Genomic DNA, 26,954 nt, shown 5'->3' on the forward strand with positions numbered 1-26,954 from the left:
ATCAAATGACATTTCGCATTGTCATGATGTCTAGTAACACTGCCTAAGCAGAATCAGTAGTCTGTGGCAACAGGCTTTCATAAGCTGCGTGGCCATACAGCTAGCAGTACTTACAAACATGTAAGATTAATGAAAGGGCAGACAAAAAGGGCCTTGTGCCAAATTAAAATAATATTTCCCCTTCTCACCCCACATTATTTTGAAATTAATAATGCCCTATAATAATATGAAAATTAAAAACAAAAATTTTGCTTGGATGCTTTCTATGACACTTCAAATGCATCTCTGGGGCCTCTTGATCATCTTTGAGATGTTTTTACACCTTGATTGGAGTCACCTGTGGTAAATTCAGGTGATTGGACAGGATTTGGAAAGACACAGCCCTGTCTATATAGGATCTTACAGCTGACCATGTATATGAGAACATAAACCAAGACATGAGAAGAAAGAACTACCTGTAGAGATCAGAAACATTAGAGGTCAGATTGCCTGTAGAGGTCAGATTGTGTGGAGGTAATCAGGTTCCACCTAAAACCTTACTGGTTGAGCCAGAGAAAGGAAGAAACCCCCATGAGACTGATGCCAATTGCCAGAGTAAACATTCTTTCCCGACTTTAAAATGGCAATCAGAATAATTCCCTGGATCAATGTTCTATCCACATAAATGCAGTATCTATAACTTGTAATAGTAAATTTTTCCAGAAAAACATCGAGGCTCCCCTTGAACTTGTTTATTGAGTCAGACATCACCACATCATGTGACAGAGAGTCCCATAGTCTCTCTGCTCTTACAGTAAAGAATCTCTCTCTGTGATGATGGTGAAACCTTCTTTCCCCTAGACGTAGAGGATGCCCCCTTGTCATGGTTACCAGCCTAGGTATAAAAAGATCACTAGAATGATCTTTGTACTATCCATTCATATATTTGTACATTGTGATCAAATTGCCCCTAAGATGTCTTTTCTCCAAACTAATTAACCCCAAGCTTGATAACCTGTCTTGGTCCTTTAATCCACCCATGCCATTAATTACATTGTCCTCCTCTGTACCCTCTTGAGCCTTGGTATAGACCTAGCTTATCAATAAATGCATGATAGATAGTTTAGTTTTATAGGTATTTATTATGTTCTATTGTTCTAATTTCACCCAAACCTCTTCCAGCAGTTATACAGGTAGGTCTGCCTGTATGCAAGGATGGCATACTTTCTGTGAGACCCTCCATCTTGTGACTTTAAATATATTGATCCCCCAATCAGTCATAAAATCCTTAGCAAAATCTTGCTTCAAGGACACAACACATCCGAACATCAAACAATACATACCATAGAAAATGCATCTTACCCATCTTTATCATTAAAATTTCCAGTGTCAGAGTATTTCACATGCCCAATAATGGTGTCCAGAATCATCTGAAATAAACTGGAGAGAAAGTAATCCACCATCTGAGTGTTCACTCAGTTCCCAAGACAGGGGTCAGATGGACAGAAAAATAATGGGGACAGAAGCATCAGGGTGTCCTCACTCCATTCTTTCTGACTAAAATGGAGCTTGCACTTCCAAAGCATCAGGGGATTAGATGTGCGGGGAGGGCACAGGGGCTCCTCTGATCACCTTCTCTGAAACGCTGCGTCAATGAGCTGAGCTGCTTATCCTATGCTAAGCCCAAAGCAAACTGGTCACTGCTGTTGGCAGCTGACTCCCTGCATGGCCTAATTCCTCAAGAGAACATCTACGTATGTCATAGAACCACGAGACAGAGCCTTCATGTATATAACATAAAATATTTCAACTTATGTTTCCCAACATTATACATGTTTACAATAGCTCCAACATAAGATATGTACCGTATTTTTCGTCACATAAGACGCACCTAATTTTATAGGATAAAAATCTAGAAAATAAAGATTCTGATCCAAATACAATGTAAAGTATAGGACAGTGATCGTCAACCTGCAGACCTTCAGATGTTGCAAAACTACAACTCCCAGCATGCCCGGACAGCCGTTGGCTGTCCGGGCATGCTGGGAGTTGTAGTTTTGCAACATATGGAGGTCCGCAGGTTGAAGACCACTGGTATAGGAGGTCCCCGCCGCTCCGGACCGGTCACCGCTGCCCTGGATGTCGCCCTCCATCGCTGTTGCCACGTCCCCAGGGTGTCCCAGTCGCTCCGGAACGTCTCTGCTGCCCGGTATCCTCACTCTCCGTCGCCGCCATTACACCGCTCCTATTGCATGACGGGACGGCGTGCGCGACGACGTGATGACGATGAAGGAGAGCGCCGGCCATGCAGGGGATCCCGGCATGGAGCAGACACCGAGGAGGCAGGTAAGGTCCCTCCCGGTGTCCTGTAAGCTGTTCGGGACGCCACGATTTCCCCGCAGCGGTCCCGAACAGCACGACTGAACAGCCGGGTTAGTGTTATTTTCGCTTCAGACACGGCAGTCAGCTTTGATCGCCACGTCTGAAGGGTTAATACAGGGCATCACCGCGATTAGTGATGTCCTGTATTAGCCACGGGTCCCGGCCGTTGATGGCCGCGGGGACCGCCGCGAAGACGCACCAACTCCTTATACGGCGAAAAATAAGGTAAATTGAACAGCATCATTCAATCTTATTTTACTACAGTGGTACAGAAGAAAAGGTCACCATGGTAAGTCAATGTCACTGGTTGACTTTAAACAATAAAATTTACGATTTCCATATTTAATCTATACAGAAAAACAAAAAATAATAAAAATATATAGTAGTAACAGTATCTGTCACTCTTTTGGTCTATGTTTTTACACAAGAAGCCATGTATAATAGGATATGTCTGCATACACGTCTTGTTACACATACCTGACACAGGAAAATTTGCCATCCAGGGAGCAGTTGTAGTGGTCATGTTTAAGCCTCCCTGGATGACAATTTGACATAAGTGTAAGCCTTAAAGGGCATATTTTCTGTTTATTTTTTAAGTAACTTATATCCATGCATTTCTTCACATTTGACAGATTTGTTGCAGAAATTTTTCATGACATAATGAGTCACTCCATTCATCTGAATGCTGTAGCATGTGCAGGAATTTCTCAGCCCCATTCAGATTAATACCCTAAACTGTACCCTATGTTTTCTTATTAGGTACAGAATAAATACATGTCGTGTTAAGATCTGTGTATTGCTTTACTACCTAATCTGCTAAATATTTATGTACTGGAAAAACATTTCTCATTTGTACATTTATAAATGAAGACAATGACATTCAGGCGTACATTAAAAGACTTTGGGGGAGATTTATCAAAACCACTCTAGAGAAAGTTGCTGAGTTGCCCTTTTTCCCACTTTATCCCAAACAGCGTGAAAATAAAAATGTAACATATTTGGAATCGCAGAGTGCGTAAATGTCCGAACGATCAAAATATAATGTTAATGATTCCATACAGTAAATGGTGTAAACGTAAAAAAAATAAACAAGGCCAAAATTGCTGCTTTTATGTCACATCACATTCCCCCAAAAAATTTATAACAAGCGATTAAAACATAACATATATGCAAAGTGGTAAAAAGTACACATCATGGAGCAAAATATGAGCCCTGATACAGCGCCATATATGGAAAAACTAGAAAGTTGTAGGTCGTCAAAATAGAGTGATTCTAAACATACTAATTATGTTAAGCAGTACAATAATAGAAAAGTATGTAATCATGGGTATCATTTTAATCGTATTGACCGACAGAATAAAGAAAACGTAATTTTTTAGTGTGATGAGTGATGTCATTACAAAGGACAATTGGTCGCGCAAAAAACAAGCCCACATATGGGTCTGTGGATGGAATATCAAAGCAGGGAGGAGCTTACAGTACTGCAGATTTAGTAATGTCAATATCAAAGTATTACCGGCTGCAGTCAGCAGAGGGCCACATCCCTCTCTTGCACTGTCCATGATGCTGCATTCTCCTTGCAGTGTTGGGATTGAGGTGACATGGTGGTCTTTTTCTGATGGGGGCACTGTAGATACAAAACACTATACATGAGGACATCATATGGCACTATGCATGCAGTTTTTGCAGAAAACCTTCATGGAACTGTATTTAATATGAACTGAGAACAATGCAGAACTAGAAAGAAGTATGTGGGCTCAAAATGTATGTGCACCTTATTGCCCTAGGTGAACAAAGTATGACATTACATTGTCCCTATAAAAAACTGTAATTAGTGGATGTCACTTTTTTCAATTCCTTATTAAAATATGTACCTGCAGTGTGTTGGTTTATATAAATAATATCTAATAATGTGTAATGCTTGTAAAAAAATGTCGGTAAGTGTTGAGCGGTAACACCTAGTTTTATAGGACATATATTGCTATGATTCCAACATACTTATCAGTATGTCAGTTCAGTAGAGCTGTCACTACTTAAGATGTCTTCATTGGTTTAGTTTGAAAACTGCTGAAATCCTTATCACTTGTCTTAGAGGGTATTCTCCACATTCTCAACTGATTCCATAGATTTCTCTTATAGATGGTGCTTCTACCACAAATTGGTGGAGGTTGCAAAACAGCTGTACCCACATAGGTCAACTACAGTAAATGCTAACATAGAACCAAAATAGTAGAATGCCAAATTCATTTGGAAGTCACTTACTAACAACAAAGCATTTAATGTTGCTGTAAACGCAAGTACAAACACAGCAGAACTTTGTCAAAGTGGATTTTGCAAACATCAATAAGGGCCCCCCTGCTAGAACGGTCTGATGCCGTCACAGTCTAATATCCTAGCACACACAAAATACTAGACCCTGTCATCTAACAAACCTTCTAATGGACAAATATGTGGCCAAATTTGGATATAATCATTAGAAAGAGACTGTGCAAAATATTTTCCAAAGGAGCGTTTTGCAGGGAAAATGCTTACCAAGAAGGATATCGCACACTTGCAAATAAACACCTTAATAGTCCTCAAGCCATCCAATATCATGCCCTGGTGAAGAATTGACTTCCCAAAGTCCTTCAAAGACATATATATTATATGTATGCCCTAGTACTGGTATTCAGAACAACATCCTTTATTTAAATAATTAATACATTATTTATATTATTAATTACATCCTGCCAACTTCTTCTCTTATTCTCCAAACCTCTGATAATCAGTAGCATTTGCTCCAAGAAAGGGGGATTGCTAACGTACATGGAATCGTGTAAGGTCATAATGTGTATGATTAAAGGGGTTATCTGGCTGGAAGGGGGGCTTAGAACAATGCCCATTCTGCAGTAAAAAAAATACACCTCCACCCACCTGCAGAACTCCCACGGTGCTTCCGCTGTCCTGCTCCACTTCCCAACTTTGATCCTCTTCCTGAGCTGCCGCATGACGATTGGGTCCGGAGTGATGCTGGGGCCCAGTGTGTGATACTGCCTACTGAGCGCCAGAACGACACACTGGGCCCTGATGTCACTATGGGCCAAAGCATCACATTGCAGCTAAAGAAGAGGATCACAGCCAGGGAAAGAAGCATGACACTGGAGGCACTGCGGGAGTGCTGGAGGTGAGTAGAGGTTTATTTTTTTTTTAAGTATTGTAGAATGGGCATTGTTCTGAAAACCCCCTCCTGCCGGACAACCCCTTTAAGGTTCTGTCCACATAAACTGGACAAAACACAGATGTAGCAAAGTAGATGAGACTTTAACAAATATACACGGTACAAAGAAATCTGCATGGAAATCAATATGTAGTCCACATTTGGAATCTACAGCATGTCAATTTTTGCTGATTTTATCTTTTGCAATGAATAGGGTAATATCTTCAGCAGATCAGCAAAAAAATACACATTTAAAATTTGTACATTTTGTTGTGGATTCAACACAGAATTTGCTGAGAAATTCACAATTATTTTTTTTCCTACGTGGCCATGCCCTAAATGGGAGGATGAGTACATTGTAACTGCAATATCCTCAGTAACCCATGCGGCATCCATAACCACAATTTATTATAATGCTTTACATGTTAGGTGCCATTTAGTTGAAAATGCAGACAAGGTCTTTGTAAAATGTTACTCAAGTATGATCTAATGATTTAAACCACACAATATTCATAGCTGGGCTGATGCAAGTTTGCATATCCGACTGTGTGACATTCAGAGACATCCCCGCTTCATACTGGAAAAACACTGGCTTTATTAGCAGCCATTGTGGCTATGGGGGAGAGAGAGCACATGTCTGCAGTGTGAGGACAAGTCTTTAATAAGAAGAAAAACATTCACTAGACTATATTGATCCAGATAAATAGGGGAACAATTCATACCAAATCATTTTACTAAAAAAATGGCTAATCATTTCAGGCTATGAACAATGAATTTCTGGACAAAGCAATAAATAAAAGAATACATACATATGGTTCATTTAAAGTAACTCAAGTGTAATGTATGCTCTTGACACTGGGATCTTCACAAAAAACAACAATCCTATAGCTTCCAAAAAAGGATTATACGGTCTGGATCATTAAACATCCTGCCAGAGAACAGGATTATGTGACTGTAGGAAATCTGAGCTATAATAAAAGCCCTCCTCTTGTCAAATAGGCAAAATGGGTATATAAACAGAGGATGAAGTTGTGCCACATCAACCACAAGTCTATGAAACATACAGAGTTCAGAGCACTTGCTATGCAAATTCTCCAGACAGGCTTTAATATTATTAAATAAGAGTTTCGTGTCCAGGGATGTGGAATGTAGAGTTTCGTGTCCAGGGATGTAGATACAGCTTCAGCCAGTCTGCTATTCTCCATTATCATTTGCACACAGGAAAGAAGTGTTATGTGGCATCTTACATGACATAATATCTTGGGAGTTGTGTATAATTCAGCTGATCACTGTATGGATTTACCGTCTACATCACAGCAGAGCTATTAAAACTTGCCCACAGTTGCACATAGCAACCAAGCAGATTGAGTATTTTTTAAAACAAGCAATCTGGTTGCTATGGGCAACTGGTCAACTTTTCCTCTGCACTGGTTTGATCAATCTCCCCTCTGGTGTCTTAGACAGGGCAGACATTTGATCTACAGTAGCTGGGGACAGATAGAGGAACAAGGAGGGTGGAGTCTGTAGAGGATTAGAGGGGTCTGATAGGTGACAATGTAATCCTATAGTTCAGAGAATTATTCCATATTTACACTTATAGGAGTTATTTTTTTATAGTATAGTTTGAAAAAAAGGTTCATATACTGTATATATTTGGTTTTCTATATTGCATTTTACCTATTGAACCCTTCTGAGTAGCTTTTTAAGTAAACTACTCCCCCCATATTTTACACATTCTGAGTTACGGTCTGTTTGATAGCACACCATCCACTCCACAACATTGCATACTCCAGAGCCAACATCTTACACCATATATTATAGGGTAAATTTTTACACAAAACCTTTTCTAGTGATTTGCATTCTGGGAAATGTCATGTATGCTCCCCAGCATTATATAAATGCAACTGAACTATTTAGAATACAATTCAACAAACTATCAACAAAACTAATCATGCCTGAAGCTACGCAATGCGCAGAGAAACGGGTTTCATCATTGCACATGGTCCAGCTCATTCCATGTGTCCAGCGCTGAAGTAATTCCTGTACTTCTCCATTCACCGTCTTCAATATATCCACTCCAGGAATGCTGCGGACACCACATTGGTTCCACGCGCTCTCCGTTGTTGTGTGTGAGTTCACACAACCCTTCCCCTCCACCAACCCTGCTAGCTCGAGATCCTACACAAGGAGCGCCTTCTGTCTTTCTCTTTTTCAGATTCAACAAACTAGTCTTGGATACCAACCAACCTTGGTGCAACTCTGGACTATATTACAACTAAAGAACACTACAACTAAAAACAAGTAATTGAATCTATTCATAAAGATACTTAACATTTTATACAGATTTTTTTAAAATAAAATAGTGTCCAAAGTAAAAAATTTACAACGCTCTGCCATAGCATTAAAACCCCTGAAAGGTGAAGTGCAAAACATTATCTTACTACAATGCCATCTGTCAATGGTTAGGATATAGTAGGCAAACAGTCTCCAGTCAACTATTGGAATGGATGTCAGATGCAAATGGTTAGTACCTACAAAAAGTGGTCAAAGGCAGGGCATCCCCTGAACCAATGACATGAATGCTTACTGCATAGTCAGTCAGAGGTCTGACATAAGAATTGGACCATGGAGAAATGAAAGAAAATGGCTTCATACAATGAATTCCATTTTCTTTGCATCACATGGACAGCCAGGTATTTGTGACTTACCTAGGTTAACCTAAAAAGAGAGTGCATCATAATGTGGTTAGAAAGCCAGCCAGCGGAGGCGGTGTGTTACATCGGACAATGTTCTGCTAAGAAAACCTGTATCCTGGCATTATGTGGATGTTACTTTACATACCATTTACCTAAAACATTGTTGCAGACTATATATAGGTACATGAAAACTGCAAGGTTTTGACTTGGCCTCCAAAGTCCCCAAATATTTTTCTGATAAAGCATCTGTGGGATCTGCAGGTAAAACAAGTCTGATCAATGGAGGTCCCTTACTTGCATGTGACACAACATAAAAGATCTTCTGCCTATCTGTTGGCACCAGACACCACAGAGGTCTTGTGGAGACCATGCTTTCATAAGTCAGCAGTTTTGTATTTAAAATAAAACTATCAATCCAAAATATATCACTTACTAATATAGTGTTATCAAATTGTACTGGCTTTAGCAAGAACCCAAGAGGAAGTTGTGTAGTTCTTTCCTTGTCAGTTTGGGGTTGTCTCAGCTGCTCCCTGGCTCCTCTCTCCCTCCTGAGACAAAGTATCATCCTCTGCTGTCTCAAGAGGCTCTTGTCTCGGACCTCAAACCCTGGCCCGAGTGATCTCACCATCCCTGAACAGCCCCTGCCATTTACATCCCTATCATATACATATATCTTTATTGGGGCATATAGGGAAGAATGAGGTGTGTTTACAGCATGCTGCCTTGTGCTTAAACTCAGAGGCAGAGAAGCAGATAGGGGCTGAATACAGCAGGTGCTGCATATTTACTGACTGCAGAGCAATAGTCCCCTGTGTACTGAAATTCTCTGCAACAGCTCTGGCAGGGAACTGGAAGGAGTGCTTTGCGTAAAGTGGGGAGGATGTAATTAAGAACTGAGGGAAAGCAATGCATTATGGGAATTATAAAAGTAATTTTTTATTTCAGAACTGGGGCAGACAAGTAAGAAATGCTCTATGCATCTGCAGCATTTACATTTTTTTCACCAGACATTGTAATTGGTGTACAATTGCTATTTATATTTTCTTCTTCTGCTCTAGTGATACTGTAGTACTAGTACATGCTACTGTTACAAAAATACTTTTAAAGCCAATGTATTATATTTGTTACATGTAACATGTTTAGCAGCTGCCAAACCTTCATGGTTCTCTGTTCTATGCATGATATGTTTTGTAAATATTACAAATATGCAACTTGCATACAGATAGGTGTGTTACCTGGGTGTCACATGGAATGCAAAATTCTTTTTCTAGAAACATAACTAGAACAGACAATGAAAAATATTCAATCGATTGCATCATCAAAATAGGTTGGCTCTTAGTTTGCATGAATCTCTTTCCTCTACTAGGCTTCGTATGAGCTATAAGATTTCTATGCGAGTTTAAAGTGGATCCTAAATATCAGCGAGCTATAAACCCTAATGCGTGACTGTATGGCCTAATCTACATCCGATTTTCAGACATATGACCTACACTTCATTATGTCCTATGTCTTACCTGTGACTCTGCTCTGGTATAATGTTTAAAATTTAGGGGCAACAAGGAGTTAGACTTGATGATAAAAGCCACAATTGATCAACAGCTTTAGTAATGTGATCTAGAAATAACTTGTAGATTAGAAAGGGTTCATGTGGTGGCCCAGCATATCCTGCTGCTACCCAGTACAAATGTCGGGTGGCAATACATTTTTGCTGTATGAATAGAATAAGGTGCCAATTAAATGCTAAATAGTATGCAACAGAGTTATTCTGCATTGCACTTTTTTTCTGTATTTTTATGCTATTTTATGAATACACTGAAGTTTACAGCATGTAGAGGGTCAACTTTCTAACATTGCTTTGCACTGCATTGTACAGCTGAATGGTTGCTTTGCACATGCAGTCTCCTAGCCAAGGTCTGCAGGATAGTCCAAGTCCAATCCTCCTCTGCTGTGGAAAACCTGTTCTAGAATAGTTAGTCTAGATTTTGCCCACATCAACCAATCACAGGTCAGTTTTCTAGAGCTTGTTGCTGCAGGGCTGGCTGTGCCTATAAAAAAAAAGTAGGCAGCGCCCTCTTGATGGAGGGGGGGGGGGGGGGGGCGCTGCTCTGCCTGCCGCAAGATAGTTAGACAACCAGCATCTGAACCACTCGCTCAGCCGGCAGCATGAGGAGAAGGTTTGTTACAGTGTGTCACCCCAGTAGTAGGCTAATTACACGAGGAGGAGACTTCTTACTGTGTGTCACCCCAGTAGTAAAGTGGGACGTGTCAAAATTCAGGACCAATGGGTAGAGTCGAGGGGGTGGCAAAATTAGCTTTTGTCTAGGGTGGCAAAAATCCTTGCACCAGCCCTCTTGCCATTTGTTCTCTAACACATTTTGATAACTCAGGGCAAGTGTGCCCATTTGTCCATTATCATGCATTGATATGAATGAGCATGATACAAGGTATGGAGAGTATCAAGAGGCGTAAGAGTGTCAGTATGGGGGTGGGATTGGTTGTTAGCTGGATGATCAGCAGGAGTGTAGGAACCTTATAGCTGGGGTGGTGGGGTGGTGGTGGTGGTGGTGGTGGGGGGGGGGTGGAGTGACACCTTAGAGTGTGAGGAGGCACTGCTTATGTTGCCATCACTATGGAAGCGCTATATGGACTGTGTTAATGATAGGAGTGTTACTTTGTGGGCATCATGTGGCCACTGTTACTAGTGATAGCAATATTCGCTGTGCACAATTATATTTGGTAACTACTAGGTAAAAGAGTTATTGTTGGGGGCACTGGTGGGACAATATTTACTGTCACAGACACTCTGTACATTATTTTTGGGGTGCTATTTGTGGCAGTAAGTACTGTCGGGAGGGTGGAGGGCACTGTCTGTCGAGAGTAACTCTGGGGCATGTTGTGTCTGACATTGCTATTTTTGGGACACAATCTGTATAGCAATATTTTGGGGGTGACATTATGTCACTATTATTTCTGAGTACATAAATAATTTGAGGAAACTCAAGTAGTAAACTCTGCAAAGACATGTCATGGCTGTTTCCATGGCAGTATGGACTGCATGAAGAAGATGAGAAAAGAAAATTCCTACAATCAGAGTTGACATCACCTGTAAATAATTGGATATAATTGCTAATTAGTGTTAAAATTCTTCATTAAAGATTATTACAAAAGAATACAATTCTAAGAAAAAAAAAATTTAAGGGGTTCTCCACCCCTAGACATCCTGTCCTCTATTGGGCGGCAGTGGTCGTGATGTCACGTCCCCTCCACTCATGTCTACAAGCATCTATGGGGTTAATGCTGCCAATATGATTGACAGCCAGGTCCGGCAGGCACCGAGGAAGATTAAGGCATCGCTGGGGCTAGGTCAAGTACATATATAAGGCCCCTTTCACACTATAGAATTATCAGTTTTAAAGATCCGTTTTAATGTTCCGTTAACAAAACCCTTTATAACGGACCTTAAACAGCCGTTACAAAATCCCATTATAGTCTATGGGATATTTACATTATCTGTTTTAACCTGACATAGCCAGCTATTAATAACGAATGTTACTAATGTATCAAAAATATACACACTCAGCTTCCCCAAACATGTTTGTTAATGATAAACTGCGATAATGGCTGTCAACCAAACTGATGTCTGGCTGAAAGCTGCTGAATGTCTTTGGCCAGTTTTACAATCTGAAATCTCTGGAGTAGAATTTGAGATAAACCACTGTCTTTTGAACAGATACCAAACAAGATACAAATTGCCAGCCATGATAGTATAATCAACAATGGAGATAAGAATGTCCTGCCACTTTAGAGTATGGCTCACTACTGATACTACCCAATAACTAATGAAGCATCAATAAACATACAGAAACAAATGTGCAATGTTTTCTTATGCATTATAAAGCATCTTAAAACTAATACAAAAACATGCTGAAATCAAAGTGTGTATAAATTTATTTTATTATTGTGTGACCGATTGTTCCTAGGAACACTTGTTCGATAATTGACCCTTGGTAAAAGGCCGATGATTAACAGATGAATGAAAGCACTCATTAGCTGATTGCAATTTTTACTGTAATGCCCGGGCTGCCTGCAATAAAACAACAGGACTCACCTGCCGCAGCTCTACCAGGGTACTGGTATCGCTCCCCTCCTCCGTTGTTGACTTCTTTCTGGTACGGCCATGGTCAGCATGTCACAATGCCCGTCAGGAAGGCAGCAGCAGAGTGAGATACTGGGACACCACGAGCGCTACGGCAGGAGAGCCCTGTTTATGGTTTTATTTGCAGGCAGTCTGGGTATTATAGTAAAAAATGATATGAGATATCTCCTTTAACAATGGACAATCTGTCTTATCTTTTTTCTTTCCTAGAAGTAAGTAGCGGCAGTGGTTTTAGGCGGCCACTTATTCCCTATGTTTAAATGAAAGGACATTCACATATAGCCAGATATCTTGCATAAACTCAGTTGTATGCCCTCAGCAACCATACTGTAAAGGCATGCCAAAGAACACATGGTTGTCAAACCATACTGACCCCTTAAAAATCTTGGTGATTATTTCTTATCGCACATGACTACGTAGATCATAACTAGAGATGAGCGATCTAACAGTGATTCGATTCATCACGAACTTCTCGGCTTGGCAGTTGCTGACTTTAGCCTGCATAAATTAGTTCAGCTTTGAGAGTCTCCTTAGACTGTATCCACCTTTTCCAGCCCACCGGAACACCTGAAAGCTGAACTAATTTATGCAGGCTAAAGTCAGCAACTGCCGAGCAGAAAAGTTTGTGATGAATCAAATCACTATAACTTCGCTCATCTCTAATCATAACACCACTTCATGCAGGTGCTGAAGGTATCATTGGGGAAAGAAAGCTTAAAGGGGAACTCCGGTAGAAATTATATATATATTTTTTTAAGTTAAACAGATTTGTAAATTACTTCTATTTAAAAATCTTAATCCTTCCAGTACTTAATAGCTGCTGAATACTAAAGAGGAAATTATTTTCTTTTTGCAACACAGAGCTCTCTGCTGACATCATAAGCACTGTGCTCTCTGCTGAGATCTCTGTCCATTTTAAGAACTGTCCAGAGTAGGAGAAAATCCCCATAGCAAACATATGCTACTCTGGACAGTTCCTAAAATGAACAGAGATGTCAGTAGAGAGCACTGTGCTCGTGATTTAGCAGAGAGCACTGTGTTCCAAAAAGAAAAGAATTTCCTCTGTAGTATTCAGCAGCCAATAAGTACTGGAAGGATTAAGATTTTTTTTATAGAAGGGATTTACAAATCTGTTTAACTTTCTGGCACCAGTTGAAAAAAAAAAAAGTTTTCCACCAGAGTACCCCTTTAAGATCTTCACATTCGGGAATTACAGGTCGATAACATTTTGGAAGGTGAGAGATCATCAGATCTTTGTTTGGCTTAAAGTTAGTTTATTAAAAGACTTTGCAAACGTTTGTTTATTAACTGATGGCTGGGATTGGGAGGCCTCAAAAATGTATTGCTTTTCATGCACACATCTCCTTATGTAAACAAGGGATGTACAGCCGACAATAATGCGAGTGAAGGGTTGCACTAACAATCAAGCAATTGTTAGTTCAGCCCTGCCCGCACTACAATCAAGCTGTGTAAAGCATCCTTAAATAAGCACCAATCTAATACATCTGTTCTCGTAATGAGCAGTCATCTGCTGATCTAAAAGGAGCCTAAGGCTGTACACACAAGATGTGTGGGGGAACACTGACCACACGGACTACAAATTAAGGGAGATGTATCATGGGGAAAAACTTATCCCTATTCCTACTGCAGGGGGTCCGACTGCAGGGACCTGAAGATAGCCGAACAGCTCTCCTATAGAGTTATAAGGAGGGGACGTGTTGGTCACCACTTCGTGCAGAGGTTGTGACATGCGGCTCCTGGGGAGAACCGGAGCCCCATACAGGAGATCGCAGGGGCAGGGGGATCGCAGCGGTCAGACACCCCCGTGATCTAAAAGTATAACAACTAACACTTAAAGGGGTACTCCGGTGAAAACCTTTTTTCTTTTAAATCAACTGGTGCCAGAAAGTTAAACAGATTTGTAAATTACTTCTATAAAAAAAATCTTAATCCTTCCTGTACTTATTAGCTGCTGAATACTACAGAGGAAATTATTTTCTTTTTGGAATTCTCTCTGATGACATCACAAGCACATTGCTCTTTGCTGACATCATTATAATAATAATAACTCTTTATTTATTGTTGTCCTTAGTGGGATTTGAACCCAAGGCCCCAGCACTGCAAGGCAGCAGTGCTAACCACTGAGCCACCATGCTGCCCTTAGCATACATCTGCTATGCACGGTTGCTAAAATGGACAGAGATGTCAGCAGAGCGCACTGTGCTCGTGATGTCATCAGTGTTCCAAAAAGAAAGGAATTTCCTCTGTAGCATTCAGCAGCTAATAAGTACTGGAAGGATTAAGATTTTTTAATAGATGTAATTTACAAATATCTAACTGTCTGGCACCAGTTGATTTAAAAGAAAAAAGGTTTTCACCAGAGTACCCCTTTAACATGACCCCCACAGAATAATCTAGAAAGCAATATCTCACAGATCCCAATCATCTAAGCACTGTGGGTGGCACTCATCCTCCCTGGTTAGCTTTGTTGCCTAGGTCCTGAGTACAAATCTAACCAAGGGCAACAGCTGCATGGACCTTTTTTTTCAATCCCTTTTTGGTCTAGATTTTTTCCAACAGGTACTCCAGGTTTTCTCTTGGAGCTCCAGTGGGGATAGACTCCAATGTGAAAATTTTTTATTTGGAGGTCTGTCTATCTGTGTTATACCTCCTTTGAAGTCAGGCACTCTGGTCCCATCATAAAACCAACTAAGTTAAGGGACCCTTGTGGGGTCAGATGAGTTCCCTTTTCCCTCCTTAAAAGCCACTATAAGGGTACATTCACACGAGCGGATTTTCGCAGTGTATTTCGCTGCGGATCCGCTGGTGAAGGCCCGCTCTATGCTGTCTTTACATGTGCCTGCTCGTAGCGGCAATACGCTGATTCGAGCAGACACACTGTGATGTGCGAGTCGCAGTGTACTCACACATCGCGGGAGCTCTCTGCCTAGCTCAGAGCAGGGAGAGTGGCCGCGATGTGCAAGTACACCGCGCACATCGCTGCAGTGTGTCTGCTCGTCGCGGCGTATTGCCGCTATGAGCAGGCACATGTAAAGACAGCATAGAGCGGGCCTTCACCAGTAGATCCGTAGTGTAAAATACACTGTAAATCCGCTCGTGTAAACGTACCCTAAAACGGAGATGCTGGACAAACCTTTGTTGAAGCCTGTGGCAAAGGCTGACAAGACATCCTAAGATACAGCTGGACTCCCACTCACAAGGACTGCTATACCATTATGCTGTAAGGACTTTTCTTTTTGTTTTCTGAACTTGTCTTGCCAAACTCTTTTATATATTTTTGTACCTGTATGTCATTTGTTTATTTTATACATAGCACTGTGATACCTTTTTTCAGATTTAAATGTTTAATTAATCAGCTCTGGTCTTTGATCTCTAAATATAGCAGCTCACTTTTCTGAAGGAAGCTCTGGTGAAATACGTTTATCAAAGGGTTCATTTGGTGACTTGCTGGGACTAGCAGTGGATACCCAGAGGTCTGGTGGCTTTAACCCTTGCACCATCACACTTTCTCTAGTGTCTTGGCTGGACCGGTCGGGTGTGATCGTGACAACTGGTGGCAGCATCTGGATTTATTTAGAGATTTTTAGTGCTTGCTGGATTTTATCTGTAAGGAATCTTAGCACTAAAAGAAATTCCATACATATTCTTGTGTGTAAATTCCAAAGACAGAGCTCAGCAGGGCCGATCATCATGGAGCGCCTGCTCCGGGCCCCGTGCCCGCAGGGGGCCCCTGGCACAATCAGGACATCCCTGTGTCCGGAAAAATCTTTTCAGGACACAAGGATGGCCCGGTTACCTCTCTGCGGAAGCCCTCACGTAAACTTTAAAAACGCAGGGGCCACCGAGAGGTAGCGCACGCAGGGACGTCACTGACGTCCCATGAGTGCGCCCATAGGCGAAAAGCAGAGTGGAGCATCGAGGAGGAGGCGCGCGCATGGTAAGTTACCAGCTGCACGTCATCTTCAGTGTTCCGAGCTCCGCTCCTGGGACCTACTGCTATGGCCTACAACCTAAAACCAGGGTTTTAGGTGCGGGAAAAAAAAAACATACGGCGCAAACGTTTCACTCCGGCCGGCTCATTGAAATGAATGAATTACATACGGGAGCACATACGAAGGCATACGGGAGCGCAAGGTTTTAGCTCCCCCCCCCCTGCCGTATGCGCTCCCGTATGGGAGAAAACATGATGTGAACCAGCCTTTACAGATGCAATAAGATTGGGTACCTGAGTGCCACTTGCCCCAACAAGGAGAATTCTCCACCGGCAGCTGGAGGACACACAGCCGTTCTTCTGGTGTCTGGGGTGTAACTGTGGGTGACAGTGGGTTTACGAGATTCCGGAGCCTCATTTACCTTGGTGATGCCTGAAGTGGTGGATACAGAGGACATCATCCCTGGAAGAACCAGGTCTTTAAAAGTAATTGGAGATGTGAAACCTGCTATACCCATGGCCCATGTGTACCTGGATTGGGGTACAGGCAAAGGTTTGTAGGAGGTGGAGTCTCTGAGGACATCCCTGTTAATGTTCTGCTGGAGAACGATTTGGGTCGGATGCTCTGTCATTATGCTCTGGAGGACACTACCTGCACACCAGATGGGCTAGGAGAGAGCCTATAAATGTTTACCTGTGACTGAACCAGTGATATTTTCCAAAAGCGAAATGGGGTGTATTGTATAATGTGATGACAATGAATTACCAATGCCAAAACCTAGTGGAGATGGGCTAGGGGGAGGGTTTGGTGTGCCCCTGGTGACATGCAAGCATGAGGGACCAGCAGTGAGTGATATGTCCCAATCCTTTGAGCCTAAGATGGCTGAGGGGGAGGGAAGGAGTGATGGGCCTGTGTATGATGCCTGTAACATTGTTATGTCTGGGACTGAGGGGGACTAAGGTAAACCCCAAGGAGGCATACCAATGGTGGCAGTGGTAACACGTCAGCAGCGTACCAGGGCTGCAGCTGTAAAAAGAAGGGAGGATGGTGAGGAAAGGGGCAAGCTGTGTGACTTGCAATCCAAAGCAGAGGAAGGTGGAGATGCTAGTTCACCTGAGGGAAATGTGCTCCCTGTTGCCACGAGAAAGGGGGAGGGCAATGAGCATTTCCGGGAAGCTCTGCGCAGTGACCCTTCCCTTGAAGGGCTGAGACAACGTGCTGAACAGCCAGGTGCTGACACAGGTGCTGATATTGGGAAAACAATATCTTGTACTGGGAGCCCCTTTCCAAAGGCATGCTAGGGCCCCAGGAGAGAGACAGGCAGTTAGTAGTTCCTAGGCAGTACAGGAAAGAGCTGCTAAGGTTAGCCCATGAGACCCCCCTGGCAGGACATTTGGGAGTGGCCAAGACAAAGTCCAGGTTGGCACACAATTTCTACTGGCCAGGTACTGCTGTTGCAAATTACTGTAGATCCTGTAGTGTCTGCCAGAGGGTGGGTAAGTCTGGATATGTTACTCGTGTTTCCCCAGTGCCCCTACCAGGCATATCTGTACCTTTTGAACAAGTGGCAGTGGATATTTTGGGGCATCTAGCTATACCCAGAAGCAAAGGGAAACAATGTATTCTTACTGTGATTGATTATGCGACCAGGTACCCTGAGGCTGTTGCCTCATCCTCCCTCTGGGCAGATAAAGTGGCAGATGCACTGATCAGTATTTTCTGCATGGTGGGGTTCCCCAGAGAAATGCTCAATGATCAGGGAACACAGTTCAATGTCCAATCTCATGCAAAGTCTCTGTAAGAAGGTGAATGTACAGCACTTGGTAGCAAGCCAATACCACCCCCAAACAAATGGTCTCTGTGAGAGGTTCAATGGGACCTTGAAACAAATGCTGGAGACCTTTGTAGAATCAGAGGGCAGAGACTGGAAAAAGTATTTACCCCATCTGTTTTTTGCTTACACGGAGGTACCCCAAGTGTCTACAGGTTTCTCGCCCTTTGAATTATTGTATGGTTGCAAAGTGCAGGGACCCCTAGATTTAGTTAGGGGGGAAGGGGGGGGGGGGGCTACATGCTTCTCTGGTGGAGTATGTTCTGAGATTCAGGGACAGGATCCAGGCATTGACTGGGCTGGTACATGACAACCTCACAGCAGCACAGTCCAGGCAGAAGTACTGGTATGATCGCATTGCAAGGGACCGGGTCTATGAAGTGGGACAGAAGGTATTGGTTCTGAACCCCATCAGGCAGAATAAGTTGCAGGCTGCCTGGGAGGGTCCCTTCCCCATTTTACAGCGCCTAGAACCCACCACATATGTAATTGCCCTTGATGAGAAAGGTCAGAGGCAGAGACAGTACCACATTAATATGCTAAAGGCATACTATGACCTTGAGGAGTTGGTACTCAGTGTATGCAGTGCACCAGAAAAAGGTCTGGGTAGTGATCCCTTACTGGACCTAGTGGAGGAAGCTAGGAGCCAGGGATCCCTTCAGGATGTGGAGATCAATCCACAGCTCTCAGAGGAAAGAAAGAGGCAGCTAAATCAGGTACTAGGCACCTTCAGGGCCACCTTTACTGGAAAGCCAGGGCGAACTACTCTAGCCCCCACCATGTTGATACGGGGGGACCAGCCACCACTAAGACCAGTAGCTTACTGGGTATCCCCAGAGGTAAAGGTCCATATACAGAAGGAGTTTGAGGACATGTTAAAGCTAGGGCTAATTAAGAAGTAAAAAAAAGCCCTTGGGCCTCCCCAGTAGTTCTGGTGCCCAAAAAAGACAAATCCACTAGGTTCTGTGTGGACTACAGAAGGTTAAATGCTGTGACTACCTTTGATACTTACCCCATGCCCAGAACAGATTAACTACTTAATCAGCTAGCAGGTTCCCAATACGTGACTATCATGGATTTAAGCCGAAGGTACTGGCCCAGGAGTGGTCAAGCCTTTATAACTTCCTTTGGGTTGTTTGAGTGCTGGCTCATGCCTTTTGGGATGAAAAATGCCCCAGCCACTTTCCAACGACTGATTGATCAGCTGCTAGAGGGCCACAGGGAATACGCCGTGGCATACTTAGATGATATTGCCATATTCAGCAAGACCTGGGAGGAGCACCTGATTCACCTGGGCAAGGTGGTAAAGCAAGTAGCTGTGGCAGGGCTTATCATAAAATCAGAAAAGTGTCAAGTTGGCATGACAGAAGTACAGTATCTGGGACATAGGGTAGGAGGAGGGTCTCTATGCCCTGTGCCCAGTAAGGTGTAGTCTATTTTGGCCTGGCCAATTCCTAAGACCAAAAAATAGGTCATGTCCTTTTTGGGGACCGCAGGGTATTATCATAGATTTGTCCCAGACTATAGTAAGATAGCAAAACCTCTTCCAGACTTGACAAAAAAGAAGGTGTCCAAGCAAATTACCTGGACTGAGGATTGTGATAAGTCCTTCATTGTCCTAAAGACAGCAATGTCCAACTCTCCAGTCCTCCAGGCCCCTGATTTCAGTAGGAGGTTTGTAGTACAAACAGATGCTTCCAATTTTGGGCTGAGGGCTGTTCTTAGCCAGGTAAACACCAATAGAGAAGAACACCCCATACTCTACCTTAGTAGGAAGCTATTGCCTAGAGAAGGGGCCTATGCAGCCATAGAGAAGGAATGTCTAGCTCTGGGCTTTGCAAAAATTATAGCCATACCTGTATGGCAGGGATTTTACTGTCATAACTGATCACAACCCTCTACATTGGTTGGACAGAGTGTCAGGTAACAGTGGTAGTGTACTGAAGAGACAAAAAGAACAGAGGAGCGCAATCCTAGTGTATTATCAAAAACATTAAAAGCAAAGTATTCAACACATATGTGCTCACCAGAGTTGGTTATGCTCAGAGCATAACATCTACAACAGCGCATCAATAGTGGGTCAGCAGCCCAGGAGAACCCGATCATCCAAGGAGGTCGGCAGGCAGTAGTAAAATAGACAATTAAAAAGGAAGACATTTTCTCCAAAGCCAGGCGCTTCTCCCAATAAAAAGTTATCTTTATTCCGTCAGGAAAGACATAAAAAGTTGGTATAAAAAGCACTTTCAACGGTTTCTAGCTCGGACTGAGCTCTTTATCAAGATGTCTTGATAAAGAGCTCAGTCCAAGCTAGAAACTCGTTGAAAGTGCTTTTTATACCAACTTTTTATGTCTTTCCTGACGGAATAAAGATAACTTTTTATTGGGAGAAGCGCCAGGCTTTGGAGAAAATGTCTTCCTTTTTAATTGTCTATTTTACAAGGTAACAGTGGCAAACTGCTTCGCTGGAGTCTTATCCTCCAACAATAAAATTTCACTGTCCAACACAAGAAAGGAATCTTGCATCAAAATGCAGGGAGAAATAGACAGTTAATGGAGACAGAGCTATCAGCCTAGAGAGGCAGGATCTTTCTGTCTCCATATTAAGGGGGAAGTGTCAGGCCCAAGGCATGATTATGGAATCATACATGAGTATTATAATTGTATTTGTGTATAATGTATAATCTAAGGCATGGGTGAGGGTTCATTCAGACTGTGTATTTGTTTTTGTGTATTCCAGTTTTATTTGGTCAGGCCCTCTAGTCCCATCATTAAAAAAAATTAAGATAAGGGACCAGGAAGGAGGGATGTCAGTTCCCCGCAACCCCCCCTCCCCCACCCCAAATTGTGGGGTCAGATGAGTTCCCTTTTCCCTCCAAAAAAAAGCCACTATAAAACTGAGATGCTGGACAAGCCTTTGTTGAAGCCTGTGGCAAAGGCTGACAAGATATCCTAAGATACAGCTAGACTCACAAGGACTGCTATACCATTATGCTGTAAGGACTTTTCTTTTTGTTTTCTGAACTTGTCTTGCTGAACTCTTTTCTATATTTTTGTACCTGTATGTCATTTGTTTATTTTATACATAGCACTGTGATACCTTTTTTCAGATTTAAATGTTTAATTTAATCAGCTCTGGTCTTTGATCTCCAATATAGGAGCTCACTTTTCTGAAGGAAGCTCTGGTGAAACATGTTTATCCAAGTGTTAATTTGGTGACTTGCTGGGACTAGTAGTGGATACCCAGAGGTCTGGTGGCTTTAACCCTTGCACCATCACACTCTCTCCACCATCTTGGCTGGAACGATAGGGTGTGATTGTGACAGACCAGGGCTCATGTCCTGCAGGAACATGTGAGAACTTAGGGGAAGATTTATCAAAACATGTGTAGGGGAAGAGTGGTGCAGTTGTCCATAGCAACCAATCAGATTGCTTCTTTCATTTTTAAAGAGACCTGTGAAAAATGAAAGAAGCAATCTGATTGGTTGCCAAGGGCGGCAGGCAGTAGTAAAATAGACAATTAAAAAGGAAGAAATTTTCTCCCCCTTAGTTCCTGCACTTTTTCAACAGCAGGAACACCATTCCCATTAGCAGGGGCTCTGCAGGACCATCCCTTGAGTGGAAGAGTTCCCACACTTTTTTGCCTGGACTTGACCCCTGATAAAGACCATTTAGGCATTTATCATACCATATGATGTGTCATATTTATTCTGTAATGCCTGACATCAATATTATTTAACCAATCTACTACTAGGTATCCTGTGAAACTGGCTTTCAAATGTATGCCCTTTAAAAATCTATTTATAGAGTCCTCCCTGTGCAGCATATTAGTTGGCAGTACTAATGACTATGGGATAAGTTAATAATGGATTATCTTTATGTAAAGATGACAGTAACACCCTTGACACTCCTCAGCTGTTGTGGAGGAGGTGAAATGGAAACATTAGACTTGCATGACACAAGACATTTTAAACCGCCACTATACCAGCACTATGTGGCAAGTATAATACTGCCAGGACAGTTTGCTGGGGCACACTACCCTATCGCTGCACACCAGCTCACATCTCTGCATAAGGGAGGTCCCTGTTTCTTCTAAAGACCTACAGTACTCTGCATACTGGGTCCTGAACAGGCCTTGCAGATAAATCAAACGTGTAGCTACACTGAAATGTCACTGTAGCACAGGAGATGAAGAAAATTGATGGACACTGTGCACATTTGTTACAGAAGCAGGCATAATTTTTCTTCTGTCACATCACACAACATACCTCGATTTCTTACTCTCCTGCAGTGTTTCCCAACCAGGGTGCCTCTTGCTGTTGCAAAACTACAACTCCCAGCATGCCCGGGCAGCCTTCGGCTGTCCGGGCATGATGGGAGTTGTAGTTTTTGACAGCTGGAGGCCCCCTGGTTGGGAAACATTGCTCTACTGTATATGTGAGAAGCAGACCTTTATAAGAAAAAAAGGTCAAAGATTCACAAGGTAATAAAGTCTTAACACTCAATTCTAGAGGAATGCAAATCGCAGAGCCTAGCAACCAGGCTTATCAGCTGGATACATGGAAATGGTGGTAAGCCTGTCCTGCCTACATCTGCATAGAAGGACAGAAGGGCATGTTCAATGACTCTGCATTGAACAAACTCAATAATAAACACAGTTCTTACCCTTTCCCTTCTTGCTCTTGCCTTTCTTCTGCTGCTCATCTTCTTCATTAATAGTGAACAGTACAGGAGCTGCAGGCCTTGTACCAGTTTTCTTCACCCTATCCTGCCAAGTGGCAGTAGTAGATCCTGGCATATTGCCCACTGCAGGTTTTTTTTTCTTTGATTTTAGGAATATCAGCATGTATTCACCTATCCTGCTGTAGGTCCCCAAGAAGAGTAAATGGAGCAGCCAGCTCCTCTATAGGCTAGCGAGCATAACAGAGAGCATGAAAAATGGCAATATCCACCTGCATCGATAACCCAGCATTAACGTCCTTTTATCGGTATCAGATCACAAGCCTGTTTTTCGTCCTGGAGTCCAGCCAGACATAATGCACCGATTTTCTTCCTGCAAAAACACCTTTTCCTTAAGCCTTCTGCCGGCTTCAACACACTAAAATATTCAGCACACAGCACAGGAGGAGAAAATATGATACGCCGCTGTTCCCAGTTACCCTGACAACAGTGACATCGCCTAATGAAGAGAGCTACGTAATGCTGCCTCTTCAGCTGGAGCCTGCTGGAATGCCTTCTACCTCCTGAGCTTCCCACTAACATTACTGAGCTGTAACTGGGCTGTGCCTTCCATCCCATGTGAGGCGGTAGGATATGCTTGCATAATAGGGCTAAACACACAGTAACCTGAAGTGCTAGAGGCATGCCATTGAGAGAAGATCTATGGGAAAGCACCAAGACAGCTGATCTGTGAAGATGCACTGTGGACCATACAGAATTACAGCAAGACACACACTGACACTATACAGTACACACAGAAGCTGCGGTTTATAAACAGATATGTGCACAAACATAAAAAACACATCTCCCCTATAATGCGGTATAAAACCTCCCTACAAATTACTACATTCAAGTATAGATTGTGTGCGTGCATTAACAAACACCTTTACTTATCTTACAATAATATTTTGTGGTGGCCCAGTGCGGAAGGTGTTACCCCGTGCCCTTGCTGCCCTGTCCGGCAGCCTCCTGCAGTGTTCACTTGCATCTGTTTATTGCAATTGTATATAATCCCTATGTAAGAGTGTTATACCATTAAGACTGTTTACCATGTGATTTGTCATGTGATTGTTACCCAGGAGGTATCAGTGACCAGGTGACCCCACCAGAGCCTCCTCCATATAAGCCCTGGATGGAGCCTCTGCACTCTCTCTTAGGCTGGGTTCACACCACGTTTTGTACTATACGGCTGGGGGGAGGGGAGGAATCGCGGCGCCTGCACTCAGCCGTATACGGGAACCGTATTTAATGCATGTCTATGAGCCGACCAGAGTGAACCGCAGCCTCCGGTTGGCTGCGTTTTCGGCTGTATGCGGTTTCTTGACCACAGGCAAAAACGTTGTCCACCGCGTTTTTGCCTATGGTCGGGAAACCGCATACGGCCGAAAACGCAGCCAACCGGAGGCTGCGGTTCACTCCGGTCGGCTCATAGACATGCATTAAATACGGTTCCCGTATACGGCTGAGTGCGGGCGCCGCGATTGCCCCCCTCCCGTATACGGGAACCGTAAGTACAAAACGTGGTGTGAACCCAGCCTTAGCCTTTGCTGAGGTCCAGTCAAGTCGGACCAGAGTCATAGGAGGTCTCAAGTCCAGTCTGCAGCCACAAGCCCTACAAACCTGCAAGTAAGCCACAGTCACAGTCTTGTCAGTCACAAGTCAGTCAAGTCCCAGTCATCCGTCTAGTCAACGTGGCCTGCACTAAATCGCCGCAAGCCCTTAAGGTCTCTGAAGTCACTGGTCAGCTCCGTGGGCCCGGCTACACTGTATAGATTTTTCCAACTGTCTAATCTCAGTATAACTACCGTTATCCGTAACTTGGTGTCAGAGTCATTACTGCCCCCAGCCATCACGCCCCCTCCCATAGACTAGCAATGAAGTGGCAGAACATGACGTCACACGGGGGCGGAGTTGTGACGTCACGATACTCCGGCCCTGTGGTCATCACACTGCACACTTGGAGCCTCCAGTGCTAAGGAGAGCTCTCAAAGGTGGGTGCTGAATGAAAGATTGCAGGGGTGCCCAGCGATCAGACATCTTATCCCCTATCCTTTGGATTGAGGATAATATGTATTAGGGCCAGAGTACCCCTTTAAGAACAGGATTTTAAGCTGTCATTTAGTTTACAAAAAAAATTTACTGCAATGGTCCTGATCAGCTCCGCTGAGCTGCTGGGATAGTTTTTCACCATTTCACACACCACAATCAACTTTGATTGCTGCGTCTAAATGGTAAATGCCGGGCATCGGCCCGATCGGCAATGTCCAGCATGAACCTTGGATCCTGGCTGCTGATAGCAGTCAGGACCCACTGAGTAGGAAGCACGCTCAGCTCATGAGCATGCTTAGAACATCAGTAAAGGGGCCAGTGTGTACATGTATGCCCTGCAGCCTTAACTACCAGGGCGCAAGGGCGTACCCATACGCCCTGCGTCCTGTACGGGTTAAAGGAGTTATTCAGAATGATAAAAACATAGTTTCCTTTCTTCCAAAAATTCTGCCACATCTGTTCTCAGGTTGTGTGCGGTATTACAACTCGGTTCTGTTCCATTCAAAGGAACAGAGCCGCAACACCTCAAACTACAGACCAGAGTGGCACAGTTTCTGGAAGAAAACAGCTACGTCTTTTCTCATCTTGGATAACCCCTTTAAATTCAGTATGCAGAACTGTGATAAGACACCTATAGCAGAATATACCTAGTCAAGAATCCCCCATCTCTTAACCTCTACAGGATACGTGCATGTGCGTGCTAATATGCAGTTTTTTTGCACTGGCCATATCTCCAGTGCCTAGGGTGGCACCTTGTGGGGAGGGAGGGGGGGGGGGGGTTGGGGCAATTATTAAAGCTACATATAGTATTTTATTTATGAAGTTTCTTTTTACATCTTCTTCCCTGGCGTCTCGCAGATTTATAATCAGTACCAGCATTTTTGGAGGTGGGGCTTATCCACTGGATTCCGAGTAGTGAAGCAGCTGGGACTTCTTCCAGAGAAGCTAAGCTCTCTATTGTTTGTCTATTCGTTGCAGAAGACAAATTCTATTAAAAGCCTATGAAGCCCATCACCTGTAGTGATAAGAGAGACATTTAGCTAAGCACTTCTCTACATTCATTCCAACAATTTGTGGCGGTCTGTTGCACCAACAATGCACCCGTACTTTGATTGCATCATATCTGCAAAGCATAAACCCTATCTATTTTGATTTATCAAAAGGGGGCATGAACATTAAAAGTGCATAGGGCAGCATGAACTTTAAGTTCGGCCCTGACCATGGCCACTGTAAAATGAAAATGTGTCAGAGTGAAATCTTATTTGTTGGGTTGCACCCAAAGTAATTAAATATTTCCACCCCTGCATTTTATACAATTTATTGAGCAACCTGAAGTAATGGAGCAACAGTTGTCATTTCATGACATTGTCCTCCCTGTCTGACTAATCACATGTGCAGTCATAGGACACTATGCTGGAAACACCTTAACTAGCTTACAGAAAACAATTACTTCCTAAATGGATATAGGCACAAGAGTACTTTCACAGTTGTTATACAGCCGAATACCATCAACAGGTATAACCCCCCGCCAACATAGCCAGTTTGGGCAACAATTATTATTATTTTTTAATCCTTACCTTCAAAGAGCCATTACTTTTTATTTTCCTCACTGTCAGCACTTCCATTTGTCAGTTTATTCATACATTTACAGGAGGAATAACTGAGCAACACCATGTAGATAGAGTTTTAAGACACTCTTTTTCAGATGTACCTAGACTTTCCTTCACCCATGGCAGTGATTGCATTTGCTGCCCTACTACAGAACCTGCATACATTAACAAAGGGCAGAGCAGATTGTTGGCACCTCTGGATCTCCGCACCCAGGACACATGACCTGACAGACCCCTCCGCTCCTACAACCTTACTTCTGACCCAGGCACATGATATCAGGCAGTTTTCTCAATGGTGGGGGTCCATAAACTAATCCCCAAATTGTAGACATAATGGAGGAGATTTATCAAAATCTGTATAAATTGCTTTTTTTATTATGCAGTGG

At 43.0% G+C, this 26,954-nt stretch overlaps 1 protein-coding gene across 10 annotated transcripts in view; it reads right to left on the reverse strand.

Moving 5' to 3' along the window:
• The window catches only part of MAP7 (microtubule associated protein 7), a 193,194-nt gene that overhangs the window by 116,505 nt on the left and 49,735 nt on the right, over nucleotides 1-26,954 (reverse strand). For 4 of the 10 annotated variants that reach the window (XM_056566634.1, XM_056566632.1, XM_056566631.1 and 1 more), the window contains exon 3: nucleotides 3,878-3,988. In XM_056566634.1, the coding sequence (XP_056422609.1) occupies nucleotides 3,878-3,988 (111 nt within the window). Of the gene's footprint in view, nucleotides 1-1,341; nucleotides 1,499-3,877; nucleotides 3,989-22,855; nucleotides 23,435-26,954 lie in introns of those variants that run through there. The other 6 variants (XM_056566635.1, XM_056566633.1, XM_056566636.1 and 3 more) reach the window with 5 other exon arrangements.

Source organism: Hyla sarda, chromosome 3 (genome assembly GCF_029499605.1).
Source record: "Hyla sarda isolate aHylSar1 chromosome 3, aHylSar1.hap1, whole genome shotgun sequence".
Taxonomy (NCBI): Eukaryota; Metazoa; Chordata; class Amphibia; order Anura; family Hylidae; genus Hyla; species Hyla sarda.